Raw genomic sequence first — 18337 nt, forward strand, 5'->3', positions numbered from 1 at the left:
TCACAAACCGTTGTTGAAGCTGTATCAATATTGCTGTAACTTTTTATGTGTAGTCAAGTACTAGAAATTCTCTGGCTATTTCTCTGAACTGTAAGTGCTTGACAATTGCCTGTAGTTGAGCTGAATCAATAAAAGCACAGGTTTGAAAATTCTGATGCTGTTTTATAGTTTGTTACCAGTTGAATTCATTAACACATTCTATATGATGTCAAAATTCAAACTCTTTTAAGAGATACAAATGAAAAAAATGAAGGTAAGTAATTTTCCAACGATATGATGGACTTTCCAGCCAATAACACTAAACGTTCAAAATTAAATACTTTAAAGATAACTACCACAAATATCTACTTTATCATCTGAAACACTGAAATATCTCCCATAAGCAAATGACAAATATTTCACCATTAAGATATAGCTTTGAGACCAAGTTTATTTCTGCTGATCTTTGATATCTCCACCAGAAACCACTATCTGAAATATTGGGGTTTTCCCTAAAGACAAAGCTGGAAATATGGGGCCAGGGTCACTGTTTAAGTTCATTACCCTTTATGAAATCCTGAAAACAGGAAATCCTTGAACTATACTACTGATGTATAGGATGTCAATCTAGCTTACTAGACACGTGATCAGTTTATACAAGTTGGATGTTTTCCCATTTCTTGGAAAGTGTTAAAATATTTAAATAAACGTCTTACCATACAGATAAAAAAAAAGTACCAAAAAGGCAAAAAGAATACCATACTTCTGTGGATGATACAAGGGTAGCAGTCGTTAACACTGCTGCCTCACTGGACCAGGAACCCGAGCTTGATTCCGGCCTTGAGTGACTATGTGGAGTTTGCAATTCTCCCCTCGTGTGTGGGTTTTCTCTGGGTGCTCTGGTTTCCTCCCACAGTCCAAAGACGTGCAGGTTAGGTGGGTTGGACATGATCAATGCTTGGGCTTTTGGGGATAGGGCGGGGCAGTGGGTCCAGGTAGAATGCTCTTTCGGAGGGTCAGTGTAGACATAATGGGTCGAATAGCCTCCTTCTGCACTGTCGGGATTCTATGGATAAGAATAGGAGCAGAATTAGGCCATTTGGTTTATTGAGTCTGCTCCGCTATTCAATGTGACCATGACTGATCTGATATGATAATCCTCAACTCCTCTTTCCCACCTTATCCCCAGTTCTGTAGCCTTCTGCGGTAAGAATTCCACGGATTCACTACCCTCTGAAAGAAATTCTTCTTCAACTCGGTCTTAAATGGCCCACCCCTTACTCTGAGATTATGCCCTTTCGTCCTCGACTCTCCCATAAGAGGAAACATCCTATTAGCAGGGACCATGCAAGCGCCTTGAGAATCCTATGTCTCAATAAGATCGCCTCTTATTATTTTAAACTCCAATGAGCAAGGCCCAATCTACTTAACCTCTCCTCATAAGAAAATCCCTCCATACCCAGGATCAACCTAGTGAACTGTCTCTAGACTGCCTTCAATGCTTCAATATCTTTCCTTAGATAGGGGACCAAAACTGTTCACAGTATTTAATGTGTGGTCTAACTAATGCCTTGTATAGTTTTAGCAGGACTTCCCTACTTTTATACTCCATTCCCTTTGAAATAAAGGCCAAAATTCCATTTCCTTTCCCTATTACCTGCAAAATTTGCATGCTAGCTTTCTGTGATATATCTAGGAGGATTCCCAATTTCCAGCTCCCTTATTCTTCCCACCAAAGTACATCAATAATTATAACATCGAGGGCCGAAGGGTCCGTACTGCGCTGTAATGTTCTATGTTCTATATATGATCTATAATTTAACATACATTTTCCTCAAAGGTGGCACAGTGGGTTAGCCCTGCTGCCTCACAGCGCCGAGGTCCCAGGTTCGATCCCGGCTCTGGGTCACTGTCTGTGTGGAGCTCGCCCCCAAACTCAAAGATGTGCAGGCTAGGTGGATTGGCCACGCTAAATTGCCCCTTAATTGGAAAGAAATGAATTGGGTACGCTAAATTTTTTTTTATTTTTTAAAAATACATTCGCCTCAAAGTGACTTAGCTATCAAGCATGAAAGCAATTTTAGAAGTGAATGCCATGAATATTTTCTGCCAACTGTATCTGTGGCACTAACGTTTTCACCAATTTTTAAAAACACTTTTTTAAATGCAAATGCTCCATGGATCCTTGTGCACCAACCATTTGAGAAGTGGCATGTTTTACTGGAAAGAAAGTCAAGATGATTGCGTCATTCCACGGATCTTTGTACAGTATCCTGATATTGACATACAGCCAGCAAAGACATTATGGGCTACAATCATTCTATACTTCTATTTGCTGCTCCCAAACGCAAATTCCCACCTCGTCTCGAATTTGATTTAGTTCCCTTGAACATGAATCTCTTATTGTGTGAAATGATTCTGACTGTATTCCATACTTATTTTTTATTTTGACAATATTACACAGAGTGATACTTGAGCAACACGCTGAGATGGAATACAGGATAAAAGCAAATTACTGCGGATGCTGGAATCTGAAACGAAAGAGAAAATGCTGGAAAATCTCAGCAAGTCTGGCAGCATCAGTAGGGAGAGAAAGAGCTAGCGTTTAGAGTCCAGATGACCTTTTGTCAAAGCTTTGACAAAGAGTCATCGGACTCGAAACGTTAGCTCTTTTCTCTCCCTCCAGATGCTGCCAGACTTGCTGAGATTTTCCAGCATTTTCTCTTTCGTTTTGAGATGAAGGAGCAAAAGACCAACTGCTAATAGTACCACAGTGGGCTGCAGATAACTGGCCTCGAGTGGGTTTCTGAGCACTGGTGGGATACAGGGGCAGAAGCGAATGCTCCACCCGAGTGCAGGTGGAGTGGGACGTATAAAGAGACAGGACAGCTCTGGATTGTGCGCCTGTCACCTTTGACTTCCCTAAAATAAGTCTGTGTGGGAACGGTTGAGAACAGCCTTCCTGCACAGAGATCAATTGAGGTTCTCAAGTGGCTACATGGCAGGTCCAGGTTGGGGTAGGGTTCCCTCCTTTTTGGGTACCCAGTGCTGAATGAAGGGATTTTCTGGCAGCAAAGAGGTGAACTGTGGGAAGACATACACCGTGCCCTTTATTGACCCTCTCCTCCTTCTTTATTCGGGCCTCCATGGCAGATCCCGGGCCACATCCTTGGGCCTATTGCAGTACCGTCAATGGCACTGCTCATGATCGTGCTGCTGGACTGGAGAGCGGCCAGCCTCCGATTAGTTGACAGGTCTCTGGGGCAGGACATCTGCCCTGCAGGAGAAAGCCCTGCAGGAGATTCCCCCCACAGGAGCCAGGAACCCCAATATCAGCCAGCAGTGACTAATTGGATTAATCCCCATTGGGCTCCTGAAAATTGGCATGGTGTGGTTGTAACCAACTCTCCAACAGAGGAAGCCCACGTGCATGACCATTAAATTTTACCTAAGGTATTGACAACCTTGGCTGGAGAAGCAGCAGCTGGCATCAAACCACAGTGTCATGTGGCCTGGAGCCGTGGGGGGGGGGGGGGGGGGGGGTTTGAGCATTTTGTGGCTGACAATCAATGATCAACAGTCCTGGACTGGGTGGTCAAACTAATTGGTGGAGGCCTCAAGCTTGTATGAGGCCTCATTTCCCAAGCAAAGGGTCTATGCCTCCTTTAGCTGAAGAACTCTTCCTTGTCCTTCCAATATGATGAGTCAGATACATCCTGATGATTCATTTGGGGACTTAAGGCCATTTAGCACCTGAAACTACCCAATTTCTACACTAGTGAGTCTGAACAGAAAGCATCAATATATAATCATTTACTAAATAATTATGAATTTATGCATTAAAACACTATGCACTATTTGAGAAAGCTAAACACAAGTTCAAATGACAATGAAGCGAACAAATTTCTGGTGCAAGCAGCAGTTTTGTTTGCTGCTCTAAGTCTAGAACCCACGGTCTTAAACAGCCACGTAATCTTCAAACTTCTCAATTTTCTTTCGTATTCGTCGGATCTTTTTCTGTAGCTGGAGTTTGTTTGTGAAAAAGATCTCCTTCCAGCCAACCTCCAAAGCCAATGTTTTCATGTCTGGAGTTATGGTGTCATAGTATCTTGAAGTAATATGTTCCCAGAGTTTATCAGAGTTGCACAGCTAGTGAGAAAGCAAAGCAGAATCAGCATTCCGCTGTTTACTACGGAAACGTGTCTTAATTAAAATCCAACTTGTTATAGAACCATTTTGCATTTCTGAATATTGGAACACAAAAGAATCACTTAACAGTGTAAAAGAAAAAGTCACTCACCATAATATTATTTTTGATCCCTTCCTCCCTCCTCCATCAAATATCTCCTCCACATATCAATTTCTGCCCTTATCAACACAAACAAATGTGGTTTGGGAGACTGATGAGGAAGTTGGAATTTGTCAGCTTTGTTCTTAGAAGAAAAATCACAAGTGAACCAAAGCTCGAGGTTCCTGCTACAAAGGCTCACCGGGGAAAGGTGAAGGCCCTCCCTCCTACCATAGTATACCATGGGGCAATGTAGTTAGCCAATGTAAAACCCCTCAGACTGTATCCACCACAGAATGTTTGACATGAATATAAAGGTACATTATAAATATCACCTACATTGCAAGTTTAGTGAGGCACCTCTTGTACACTACTGAAAGAATCTGTATTACGCTTTATGTAATGTCAAAGTTGAACTACGATGTAATATACATGTATGAATTTCATAAAGAAAGTGCATATGGATATCATATATCTAATTTGCAACAAAATAGTCTGATTTGAACCATTTTGTATGTTCAGAAAAACCCAAATACATATTGTACACGCGGTTTGCTGCTAATAACCAGGAGTTCAATGAAAATAGTGAATTGTGATGCAAACTTGACTGAATGTGAAGTATGTAGTCCCTTATTTGCTAGTAAAGCCAATGCAGCAGTTTGATTATATAGTGCAATCCCAACCATTTACGTTTCAAGATTTTGAGACACCTTTCAACAGCACCCTCTATTGGTCACAGCTGTGCTCCACACAATTTTGTCAAATTCCGGCTTGATATTTGAACTTAATTCAAATATATTTTTCTCAAACTTCATTCTTTTTTAAATTCATTCATGGGATATGGGCTTCACTGGTTAGGCCAGCATTTATTGCACATCATTAATTGCTCTCGAGAAGTTGGTGGTGAGCTTCTTTCTTGAACCGTTGCCGTCCCGGAGGTGTAGGCACACCTGTAGTGCTGTTGGGGACAGAGTTCCAGGATTTTAACTCAGCAACACTGATAAGGATATACTTCCGAGTCAGGATGGTGTGTGGCTTGAGAGGAACTTCCAGGTGGTGGACTTCCCATGTGTCTGCTGCCCTTGTCCTTCTAAATGGTAGCTATTGTGGGTTTGAAGGTAGCTGTATTAATGCTGTGGCTACAAGTGCAAGTCAGAAGATGGAATTCTGCAGCAAATAACTCGCCTCTTCCAAAGTTCGAGTTCCTGCAGTGCATCTTGTAGATAGTATACATTGCTACCACTGTGCGTTGGTGGTGGAGGGAGTTAATGTTTGTGGATGGTGACCCAATTAAGTGGGCTGCTTTCTTCTGGATGATGTCCAGCTTCTCGAGTGTTGGAGCTGCACGCTGCACTCATCCAGGGTCAAGTGGAGAGTATTCCATCACACTCCTGACTTCTGCCTTGTAGATAGACCATACTTTGGTGAAGAGGCGAGTTATTTGCTGCAGAATTCCATCTTCGGACCTGCACTTGTAGCCACAGCATTAATACGGCTACTTCAGTTCATTTTATTGTCTATGGTAACCTCCAGGATGTTGATAGCGAGGAATTCAGCGATGGGAATGTCATTGGGCAATGCTTAGATTCTGTCTTGTTGGAGATGATCATTGCCTGACTCTTTTGTGGCATGAATGTAACTTGCCACTTGTCAACCCAAGCCTGGATATTGTTCCGGTCTTGCTACATTTGGACATGGATTGCTTCAGTATCCGAGAAGTCATGAATGGTGCTGAACATTGTGCAATCATCAGCAAATATTCCCACTTCTGACCTTATGGTGGAAGGAAGGTCATTGATGAAGCAGCTGAAGATGTTTGGACCTAGGACCGACCCTGAGCAACGTGGCCATTCTGGGTGTACATTTTCCATAGTAGTTGACCACTTCGAGAAAGGACCGGAGCTGTGTTGGGTCACGAGGGATGGGAGCCTGTCTGATTGCCGGCACCTTGTCCTCCATCGGGTGGAGGCCCTGGCTTTCAACCCGGAAACCAAGTAACTGACCTCAAGGGCATGAAAAATGCATTTCTGCTTCCGGTTACGGTGATGCGGAGCTAAGCCGCACGTTCAGTAGCTCCCGCTATTTTCTGTCTTTTGGGCTCTTTTAAGGGCCCGTAGCGGTACTGGTTGGGCTTTTCCCCGTATGGGAACACTTCCACTAAGATTATCTGCTGGTGGATGGACTGGACCAGGAGCAGAGCGGTCAAAAAATCGGCTTTGGAGCAGAGAAAGGTGCGAGGCAGGAAAAACAAGATGGCGGCGGGCGGGGAACCGGCAGCGTGGCAGCAGTGGGCACAGGAGTAGCAGGAGCTGCTCCATCGCTGCTTCAGAGAGCTGAAAGCTGAGATCCTGGAGCCATTTAAGGCCTCGCTGGACAAGCTCACGGCGACTCAGACAGCTCAGGATGCGGAGATCCGGGAGCTACAGCAAAAGGCCTCAGAGAGCGAGGACGAACTCCTGGGCTTGCAGTGAAGGTGGAGTCGCACGAGGCGCTCCGCAAGAAGTGGTTAGCGAGGATGGAGGAGATGGAGAACCGCTCCCGTCGGAAAAACCTGCGGATTCTAGGCCTCCCTGAGGGGCTGGATGGCTCGGATTTGGGGGCCTATGTGGCTATGATGCTGACCTCGCTAATGGCCGCGGGGTCGTTCCAGGGACCCTTGGAGCTGGAGTGTGCCCATCGAGTGCTGCTGAGGAAGCCCAGGCCAAATGAGCCGCCTCGGGCGGTGCTGGTCCATTTCCACCGCTTCGTCGACCGTGAGTGTGTGCTGAGATGGGCAAAGAAGGAGAGGAGTAGTAAGTGGGAGAACGCGGAGATCAGGATCTATCAGGACTGGAGTGCGGAGGTGGCAAAGAGAAGGGCTGGTTTTAATCGGACGAAGGCAGTGCTTCACAAGAAGGGAGTGAAGTTTGGCCTGTTACAGCCGGCACGCCTCTGGGTCACGTATAAAGACCCCCAGCTCTATTTCGACTCTCCGGAGGAGGCCTGGGCTTTAGTCCAGGCAGAGAAGCTGGACTCGAACTGAGGACTGGGGGCTGGGGAATGATGTACATCAGTGCATCTCAAACTATCTGATGTGGTGTACCGGCAGTTTTTTTTTTCAATGTGCCAGGGACCGGTGAGCGAAACAAGCCAATCCAGGATTACTGTCTCTTTCTTTTCTGGAAACACTCTCAAGTACCGGCAGATGATGGCTCGCGTACCGGCACCGGTATGCGTACCACACTTTGAGAAGCACTGATGTACATGGTCCGGAGGCTTTGTCCTCCTTGGTATCCTTTTGCTTTTATTGATTGTATTTGATTATGCTTTTTTGCTGTTCACTGTTTTCAATTTTTGGGACTGTTTTTGGTTTACTTGGGTGCTTTTTTGTTCTTGTTTCACGGGTGGAGGGTTGGGGAGCGGTTTTGCGGTCCTGTGGGGGTCATGTGCCCGCCTTTTCCCGCGTGTTGGGTCGGGGGGCGGGGTTTGGGATGGAAGCGCAGGCTTTCCTCCCGTGCGGGAGGAGCAGTAGCACTGGGGGGGGGGATGGTTGTGTTGCATCGGGGGGGGGGGGGGGGGGGGGGGTCGTTGGGATGGCAGGAGCAGCCGGGGTCAGCAGGAGTCGGCGGGGGAGGAAACCGGGTTGCTGCTGCAGGGGGCGAAGGGGAACTGCTGGTGATGGGGGGAGTTGGGAGGGGGGTCTGCCACCATGGGGAACGGGCCTGGGGAGTTCTGCGGGCACGTAGTGAGCCGAGGGAGAGCTATGGCTGACCGGCGCAGAGGGAGGGGGAAGACCCCCCAGATTCGGCTGGTCACGTGGAACGTGAGTGGGCTGAATGGACCGGTGAAGCGGTCCCGGGTCCTGGCGCACCTGAAGGGGCTGGGTGCAGACGTGGCCATGCTCCAGGAGACGCACCTTAAAGTGGCGGATCAGGTGAGACTGAGACGAGGTTGGGTTGGACAGGTATTTCACTCGGGGCTAGATGCGAAGAATCGAGGGGGTGCCGATTTTAGTTGGCAAGAGCTTGTCGTTTGTGGCATCGAGTGTGGTGGCGGACAGTGGAGGGAGATATGTAATGGTGAGTGGTAGGCTTCAAGGGGAACGGGTGGTTCTGCTTAATATGTATGCCCCCAACTGGGACGATGCAGGCTTCATGCGGCGTATGTTGAGCCAGATCCCGGACCTGGAGATGGGGGGGGGGGGGGGGTTGATCTTGGGAGGGGATTTTAACATCGTGTTGGACCCAGCCCTGGATTGGTAGAGGTCAAGGACGAGTAAGAGGCCGACGGCGGCCTCAGTGCTGAGGGTGTTCATGGATCAGATGGGAGGGGTGGACCCCTGGAGGTTTTTGAGGCCGGGGGATAGGGAGTTTTCCTTTTTCTCCCATGTCCAGAAGGCCTATTCCCAGATTGACTTTTTTGTCCTCAGCAGGGCGCTAATCTCGAGAGTGGTGGGGGCGGAGTATTCGGCGATAGCTATTTCTGACCATGCCCCACACTCGGTGAATCTGGAGCTGGGAGAGGGGAAGGATCAGCGCCCGCTGTGGAGGTTAGATGTGGGGCTGCTAGCAGAGGAGGAAGTATGCGGGCAGGTCCGTAGGAGCATAGAGGGGTATTTGGAAGCCAACGACAACGGGGAGGTGCAAGTTGGGGTGGTCTGGGAAGCGCTGAAGGCAGTGGTCAGAGGGGAGCTGATATGTATCCGGGCGCACAGGGAGAGGGCGGAGAGGGACAGGCTGGAGGAAGAAATGGTAAGGGTGGACAGGAGGTATGCGGATGTCCCAGAAGAGGGGCTCTTGAGGAAACGTCGCAGTCTCCAAGCTGAGTTCGACATACTGACCACCCGGAAGGCGGAGGCGAAGTGGAGGAGGGCGCAAGGGGCGGTGTACGAGTACGGAGAGAAGGCAAGCCGGATGCTGGCCCACCAGCTCCGGAAGCGGGAGGCAGCGAGAGAGATAGGGGGAGTCACAGATGCAGGAGGGAACCTGGTGTGGAGCGGTAGGGATATTAATGGGGTATTCAGATCCTTTTATGAGGGGCTGTACCGGTCGGTGCCCCCTAGGGAGGTGGGCGGGATGGACCGCTTTCTGGGTAAGTTGGAGTTCCCTAGAGTGGAGGATGAGTGGGTGGAGGGTCTGGGGGCCCCAATCGAGCTGGAGGAGCTGATAGAGGCGCTGGGGAGCATGCAGACCGGGAAAGCACCGGGGCCTGATGGGTTCCCGGTGTAGTTTTACAAAAAATTCTCAGATCTGCTGGGCCCGCTGCATGTGAGGACCCTGAATGAGGCGAAGGAGGGGGGGCTTTGCCCCCGACCATGTCTAGAGCAATAATCTCACTAATCCTGAAGCGGGACAAGGACCACCTCCAATGTGGGTCTTATAGGCCGATCTAGCTCCTCAATGTGGACGCAAAGTTGTTGGCCAAGATACTGTCCAGGAGGGTGGGAGATATGATCCCGATGGTTATACACGAGGACCAAACGGGGTTTGTGAAGGGGAGACAGCTGAATGTCAATGTGCGGCGGCTGCTCAATGTTATGATGATGGCGTCGGCGGATGGGGAGGCGGAAACAGTAGCATTGATGGATGCGGAGAAAGCTTTCGATAGAGTGGAGTGGAGTTACCTGTGTTGAGGAGATTTGGGTTTAGTGAGGGATTCATTAGTTGGGTGAGGCTACTGTATAGTGCCCCAGCAGCGAGTGTGGTGACGAATGGGAGGAGGTTGGAGGACTTCCGGTTGTCCCGGGGGACGAGGCAGGGGTGCCCCTTGTCTCCATTGCTCTTCGCATTAGCAATTGAGCCATTGGCCATGGCGCTGAGGGGTTTGAAGAACTGGAGGGGGATTGTGCGGGGGGGGCTATAAGCTCAACGTGGGGAAGAGTGAGCTGTTCGTGCTGCACCTGGGGGGCCAGGAGAGGGAGATAGGAGAGCTCCCGTGAAGAGGGCAGTGAGGAGCTTTACATATCTTGGGGTCCAGATAGCTAGGAGCTGGGGGGCCCTGCATAGGCTAAATTTTTCGAGGTTGGTGGAGCAGATGGAGGAGGAGTTTAAGAGGTGGGACGTGTTGCCACTCTCATTGGCGGGGAGGTTCCAGTCAGTTAAGATGACGGTGCTCCCGAGGTTCTTGTTTCTCTTCCAGTGCCTCCCCATATTGATCCCGAAGTTTTTTTTTTAGAAGGGTTAACAGGAGTATTCTGGGGTTCGTGTGGGCGCGCAAGACCCCGAGGGTGAGGAGGGTATTCCTGGAACGAGGCAGGGAGGTAAGTGGGTTGGCATTGCCCAACTTGTCTGGTTACTACTGGGCTGCAAATGTGGCAATGATCCGTAGGTGGGTGATGGAGGGGGAGGGTGCCGCATGGAAGAGGGTGGAGGGGGCATCCTGTGTGGCAATGACTTTGGAGGCACTGGTGACGGCCCCGCTCCCACCGGCAAGGTATTCTGCGAGTCCAGTAGTGGTGGCTTCCCTCAAAATTTGGGGACAGTGGAGACGGCACGGGGGGGGGGGGGGGGGGGGGGGGGGCCTCAGTTTGGACCCCGATACGGGGCAATCACCAATTAGCACCAGGGAGAATGGATGGTGGGTTTTTGAGTTGGCATAGGGCAGGCATCAGGCGGATGGGGGACCTTTTCCTCGACGGGAAGTTTGCGACTTTAGAGGAGTTGGTGGGGAAGTGGGGCCTCCCCCTGGGAACAATTTTAGATATATGCAAACCAGGGCGTTTGCTAAGCGGCAGGTGGCGGAGTTTCCGCTACTGCCGCCTAGGAGGGTACTGGATAGGGTGCTCTAGGGGACGTGGGTCAGTGAGGGTAGGATCTCGGCAATTTATCAGGTGATGCAGGAGGAGGAGGAGGCGGCCTCTGTGGAAGAACTGAAATCAAAGTGGGAGGTGGAGCTAGGGGAGGAGATCGACGAGGGGACGTGGGCGGACGCACTGGGGAGGGTGAATTCCTCCTCTTCTTGCGCACGGCTCAGCTTGATTCAGCTGAAAGTGCTGCATAGGGCGCACATGACTGGGGCCAGGATGAGCCGGTTCTTTGGTGGAGATGACAGATGTGGGAGGTGCTCGGGGGGGGGGGCGGCGAACCATACCCACATGTTCTGGGCGTGTCCGGCGTTGGAGGGGGTGGCGGGGACCTTGTCCAGGGTGGTTGGTTCCAGAGTGGAACCGGGTTGGGGGCTCGCGATCTTTGGGGTAGCATCGGAGCCGGGAGTGCAGGAGGAGAGAGAGGCTGGCATTCTGGCCTTTGAGTCTCTAGTAGCTCGGCGTAGGATTCTTTTCCAGTGGAGGGATGCGAAGCCCCCGAGCCCGGAGGCCTGGGTCAACGACATGGCCGGGTTCATCAGGCTGAAGAAGGTCAAGTTTGCCCGGTGCAAGGGTTCTTCCGGCGGTGGCAGCCCGTTCTCGATTTTCTGGCGGAGCGTTAGAGGGTGGTCAACTTCAGCAGCAACCCGGGATTTGTTAAGGGGGGTTGTTTTTGCGACTGTTTGTCTGTTACTTTTTTGCTTTAGGTATTGTTGTTAATTTATTGCTTTGTATTGTGGGGGGGGGGGGGGGTTCTGTTTATTTTTGTATTCTGTTTATTTTATTGTTGGGAGAAAATTTGTTGTTGAAAACTTTGAATAAAAATTATTAAAAAAAAAAAAAGAAAAATGCATTTCTCCCTTTGGAGGCAGACACCAGCCTGTTCAAACCTCTTGTGGACTTTGGGGAGCTTCTCCATATGTTTCTTTCCAGAGATGCCTGTAATTAGGAAGTCATCGAGGTATATGGCCACCCTTGGCAAACACCAAGATGTTTTTCATGATGCACTGGAAAATTGCGAAGGAAGCCGGGTATATTCCTAAAGCTCCCTATAGGTGTTAATCGTTGCGGGTGTTCGGGACCCCGGATCCAGCAGCAGCTGCAGATATGTGTGGCTCATATTCAGCTTCGTGAATGCTCTGCTCCAGTTGAGCTTAGCATACAGGACCTCAATAAGTGAGACCGGGTAACAGTCAAGGCAAGATACTTGGTTCACAGACATTTTGTATTCGCCGCCGAGTTGGATGGATCCGTCGGGCTTCAATACAGAGACCACTGGTGTGGCCCAATCCGTGAAGTGGATGGGAGGGATGCCGCCCAAATGTTCTCAACAGTTAGCTCATGTTCCACCTTGGCGCACAGTGCTTAAGGCATTTATTGGGTGCAAAAGTACCGGGGTTGAGCCTTCTCGTCCACGCTGATCTTGCCCATTGCTCCCTTTATGGTACGAAGGCCCTCATTGAAGACTCCCGGTAACTTGGCCAGTACTCCATCCAGCAAGATGGGTCCGTCGCTGGGGTCCACCACTGACAAGGCACAAGTCAGGAATGTGATGAAATACTTTTTACTTGTCTCCCCTTGAAGTCCACTACTATCAACAGTTCACAATATTACCATAATAACTCATAAGGAATCAGTTATTAACAAAGATGAATTTATTATATTTACAAGTTCATGGTTAACATAGCAGCACACTCTCGGTACAGACCTCGCTGAGAGGCAAGGTCTAACCAGTCTGGAGTTAGGTCTGTTGTGATTCTATTCATAATGAGCCCCAGGTTGTTGGCCTCCACCCGGGAGCTCTTACTTTCATGAGACCCATGGGGGAAGATTAATATTGGTTTCTTCAATGGTCCTTGAGAGAATTCTAACACACCTCCCCTGCAAAGTCCGAAAATCCCCCTGAGGCTGTCAATGACGGGGGCTCTCCTCACCGCCTTGCCGGGGGCTATGTTTCAGTCTGTGGTGGCACTAGATCAGGTGGAGCGTAACACATACGATCATCGTTTTCCTGGCTGACCGTCAAAAGATTCTGGCCGAAACTCTGCCGCCGGACTTTGTTGTGTCCACAGCAAACCCGGATTTGCTGTCCTCTTGACACACGAGGCGCGATGACCCAGATGGCTGGGTCCTGAACCTGAGGGGCGGCCGCTGGTGTGACAAAAAAGTGTTGCCATTGGGTTGAGAGGCCCCAAATTTCTGATACATTGGGCAGCCATTCAGACAATCCCCGATGTCCCCATCGATACCCGACCACCAAACACAGTTCCAGACCAACATTATGCAGTTTCGATGTCGCCAGATGGCCATATCCCGTAACAGTGCTTCCTGTCCCTGCGGGGGAAAGATATTTCAAGCACCCTATCAGTCAGCTCTACGAATTTCAGAGCGAAGGGCCAAAAGGACACTGGGAAGGCTTCCTTTTTCACTGCTGTCGAGTAACATAGGCAAAGCTTCGCCTACGCCGGGTCCAGCTGTGTCCATGCATGGCCATGAGAAGCCGCCCCCGGTAAGGTGCCCTTAAAATTCCATGTTGTAATCACCTCATCCACAACTGGTGGGGACGGGGCCCTCGTGGGCAAAGGCAAACGCTACAGGAGACCATATGGACCATCCTGGTACCCCGACGACATTGGAAAATGTACTTGTAAGTGGCAAGCAGGAATGCCCACCTCAGGATCCTGGCTGACACAATGGGATGCTCTTGTTCTCCCGGTACAGACTGAGCAACGGCTATGACAATAAAATACCGCCCATAAAAAAATCAGGGGCCTAGTTGGGTCATGATATGCCAGGGAGTTTTTGAAGATATGTGCCTCATTCGGTCGTGAATGCCACGTCCTGTGAAGTGCACCAGCACCTTTTTAGCCATTCCACAACAACACAGCCACCGGTGCCAATAGTAAGGCCAGGTTGGTGAGAAACTTGGCATAAAAATGAACAAGGCCCCAAAATGATTGGAATTCTGTGTCGTTCCGGGGGGCAGGGGCACCCCATTTTTGCCCCACTGGGCGCAGCCCATCATTGTCAATGTGGTATCCAATGTAAGTCATTGCCTTGGCACGGAAAATACATGTCGCTTCAATCGGAAGCCTGCATGGACAAAAAGACGATGCACTTTCTTGAGATGTTCCATTGAACCAGTGCTTAGAATGTCACGCAAGTGGATGGAAATTTTTGGCAGGTCGTGTAAGATGTTATCCAGCACGCTCGGAAACATCACAGTGGCCGATGAAACCCCAAATGAAAAACAGGTGCATTTAAACAATCCCTGATGCATGTCTATAGTGACAAATTTTCCAGACTCCGGGTCAGCTGTGCCTGCGCGTACACAAGACTCCTGTCTAACTCTGTAAATGAACAGCCCCCGGCCAAGCAAGCATCGAGATCTGGGGCATCGGGTAATGGTCCAATCGGGAAGCCATATTTATGGTTCGATCCCCGGCTTGGGTCACTGTCTGTGCAGAGTCTGAAAGTTCTCCCTGTGTCCGCGTGGGTTTGCTCCGGTTTCCTCCCATAATTCCTGAAAGACTGCTGCGAGGTAATTTGGACATTCTGAATTCTCCCTCTGTGTACCCGAACAGGTGCCGGAATGTGGTGACTAGGGGTTTTTCACAGTAATGTCATTGCAGTGTTAATGTAAGCCTACTTGTGACAATAAAGATTATTATTATGGGTAGCGTGAAGTCCCCAGACAGCCAGATGGTTTCATCAGGCTTCATCACCGGCACTCCAGGCGCAGCCCAATCCTTAAACCATACAGATTGTATGACCTCCAGATCTTGTAAGTAGTACAGTTCTGCATCCACTTTTGGAAGTAGCGCGTACGGGACAGGCCTCTCCTGGAAGTACTGGGGCGGAGCAGTAGGATCGACACACATGTGGGCTCTGGCATCCTTTATTCTGCACAGACCCACCTGAAAAAACTCTGAACAATTATTCAGCACATCGTACAGATTTCCGGATTCCATTCGGAAGATCTGCTGCCAGTCAAATCTTAATATTCTAGTAAATTTGGACACGGACCACGTACTACTACCAGGGGCAGGTTGACCGACTGCTGTATATATGTCTCCGACGTCACAGTGGTCCCCAAGATTTTTATTGTTCCCCCGCATATGTGGCCAATCCTGCCTTGATATCCATCAAAGTTAGAGGCCTGATGCCCTTATGGAGGCATTGAATCGTGTGGAAGTCTATAACGCAGGCCGTGGCCCCATATCCATCACCACTGGATTTCCACTGACCCTTGGGGTGATGTGGATTAGTTTAATAACATCAACTGGAACCCTCTTCTGGGTTACCCAAGTGCAAGGCCCTGGTCCGAGGTGACCCTGTTCGATATCGCAGATGGTGTCTCCTATACCAAAATGAGTGATCCCGATTCTCCCGAGTCCTTTGATCACAAAGATGGCAACATAGCCGGCACACACCATCGCCCTCGGGCAAAGGATCCCTCCGGGTAGCCACAGCGCCAAAGGTATGGGTTCCGCCCCGAACTTGCCTTGGAAGCTGTTTTTTGGAAGGAGTCTGCCCGTTCGAGTGATGTCCTGTGACTTAGTGGGTGTCGGAAAAGAAGGAAAGCCCAAACTATGCACTCCATAATCAACAGATCCCTGCACACTCTTCTCTATGTTTTAGAGAGAGAGGGAAAGCTCAATGGCTCGCCTTAAAACCAGCATAGTTTCCCCCAACAGCTTCTGTTGAGTAGCTGAATTATCGGTACCACACATGAATCTGTTCTGTAACATTTTTGACTAGTAAGTCTGTAACTGATTCACCAGGGGAGCGTGTCGCAGTGTTAAAACGGTACCTTTGTGAAATCACCGACAGCTTGGGGTTGTAGTGGGTCCAAAACCATTGCCACGAGTTAATCGAATGACCTAGAATCCGATGCAGCTGGGTAGGTCAAACGTTTGATGATCCCAAAGGTCTGGGCCCCGCAGGCGGACAGAAGAAGATTTTGTTGGTTTTCCCCCAATATACCTGGTTCCAATCCTCCAGCCCCATAGCGAAGGCATCCAATTTACCGAACACCAGCATTTTAAATGCTATGACATACTGTACTCAATACGAACTTCCGGCGGTTACGCGAATTGACGGACGAGTCCAGGGCTTCCTTAAATTCTCGTCGCCAGTATAACTCATAAGGAATGTCATTAACAAAGATTAATTTATTATATTTAGCATTGCATCTCACTCCCACTACAGACCTCGCTGGGAGGAGAGGTCTCACCAGTCCTCGAGTTGGGCCTGCCTTTACTCTACTCATAATGAGCCCAGGTGGTTCGCCTCGCACCCCCCCCCCCCCCCCCCCCCCCCCGGAGCTCTTACTTTCATGGGTTCCACGGGGAGTATTAATCATGTTTCCTCCTGTGGTCCTTGTGGGGGTTATAATAATTACCAAGTTTTGTGTCATCTGCAAATTTTGAAATTGTACCCTGTACACTAAAGTCTGGGTCATGAATATACATCAAAAAGACTTGTGGTCAGAGTACAGACTACGGAACCCTACTGTATACCATCCTCTAGTCTGAAAAAAAGCAGAGACTCACCACCACTGTGTTTCATGTCACTCAGCCAACTTTGTATCTATGCTGTCACTCCCCCTTTTATTCCTGGGGTTCAACGATGTTGTAATGCCTATTATTTGGTATTTCAACAACATGACAGTTAAATCCATGCTGGCCTTCCCTAATTGATCTACACTTGTAGAAGTGGCTGTTAATTTTGTCCCAGCCTATAGTTTCTAGCAGCTTTCCCAATCCGGAGGTGTGTGGTTGCTCACTTTATCCTTACACCTTTTTGAACACGGGTGTAACAATTGCAAATCTTCATTTCTCTAGAACAACTTCCGTATCCAAGAAGGATTGGAAGATTATGGTCAGTACTGCCGTAATTTCCACCCTGGCTTCATTCAGCATTCTCAGGACATCCTATCTGGTTCTCAAACTTAAAGAATTTAAGCATTGCCAGCCCTTCGATCCCTCATCTTTATCAATTTTTATCAAGTCAAACAGTATCTCAACTACCTCTTCCATTATGACATCAGCAGTGTCGTCTTCCTGGGTGAAGACAAATGCGAAGTACACATTTAGTATGTCAGCTATCACCACTGTTTCCATGCTCTGGTCATAATGGGCCCCACCCTTAAACAGTAAAGGAACAATGGACTACCCTTCCTTTTATGATTTTTTTTACTTTTATGTGCCCATGGAGGACTTTTGAATCCCTTTTATACTAGCTGCCAGTCTTTTCTTAGGCCTTCTTTACCTTACTTATTTTCGTTTTCAGTTCCCCTCTGAACTTTCTAAATTCAGGCTGGTTCTCATTTGTATCATCAATCTAACATCTGCATCTGTGCCTTTGTTGCGCTTCACCTTACTCTTTATCATCTCGTGAGTTTTACCTTTGGTTGCCTACCTTTTTCCATTGTGGGAATGTCCCTTAACTGTACCATTTCCTCTTGAAAGGTAGTCCATTGTTCCTTTACTGTTTTGCCTGAAAATCTTTGATTCTAACTGATCCAGGATACATCCATTCCCATCACATTTAAACTGACCCTTTTCCATTATATATTTTTACTCTAGGTTGCACCTTGTTCTTTTCCATACATCTCCTAAACCGTATGATATTATGATCACTGTTCTATAAAAGTTCCCCTGCTGACACTTGATCCACATGACCAAGCTCATTCTCTACTAGAACCATATCAGCAATCCGCCCTTCCTTGTGGCATCGGAAACAATAATTAATAAAATTCTCCTGAATGCACTTCTGAAACTCTTCCTCTCTAGCTGATATTACTATCCGAGTCTATATTAGGATAATCACAATTACTCCTATTCATCTCTCTGAAATTTCCTTGTAAATTTGCTCCTCTACATCTTTCCCATCATTTGATGGCTGATAGAATACACCCAATATGTAATGGCACTTTGAATGTTTCTTAACTTTTAATCAAATAGATTCTGTCATTGACCCCCTCCAGAATATCCTCGCTCCAGCACATGGCATCATATTCAGATGTGTCTGTCTGAACCTGCAGTTTACCAACATTAATTGCCACAGTGTGTGTTAAACTTAATGTAGATCATACTGCATTCCCTCTTTAGTGTGGACCACCTAATACCTTACTATTTCTCACACAACACCACCTGTTTATCTTAATCCTTCATGTATCTTGTTTTACTGCTGTTTAATGCATCCCCCCTTGCCCATTTCCCTTTTTAAATGGGAAACTCTGACTTCAGAAAATTAGCCATTAATTATATTTAGATCTATTGTGA

General features: G+C 48.4%; 1 protein-coding gene across 4 annotated transcripts in view; it reads right to left on the bottom strand.

Moving 5' to 3' along the window:
* Nucleotides 1–3932: 3932 nt before the first annotated feature.
* Nucleotides 3933–18337, bottom strand: part of LOC119976779 (F-box only protein 36-like) — a 90503-nt gene continuing 76098 nt past the window's right edge. For all 4 annotated transcript variants that reach the window (XM_038817550.1, XM_038817552.1, XM_038817551.1 and 1 more), the window contains exon 4: nt 3933–4128. In XM_038817550.1, the coding sequence (XP_038673478.1) occupies nt 3937–4128 (192 nt within the window). In that variant the 3' untranslated portion in view covers nt 3933–3936. The remainder of the gene's footprint in view (nt 4129–18337) is intronic.

Source organism: Scyliorhinus canicula, chromosome 13 (genome assembly GCF_902713615.1).
Source record: "Scyliorhinus canicula chromosome 13, sScyCan1.1, whole genome shotgun sequence".
Taxonomy (NCBI): domain Eukaryota; kingdom Metazoa; phylum Chordata; class Chondrichthyes; order Carcharhiniformes; family Scyliorhinidae; genus Scyliorhinus; species Scyliorhinus canicula.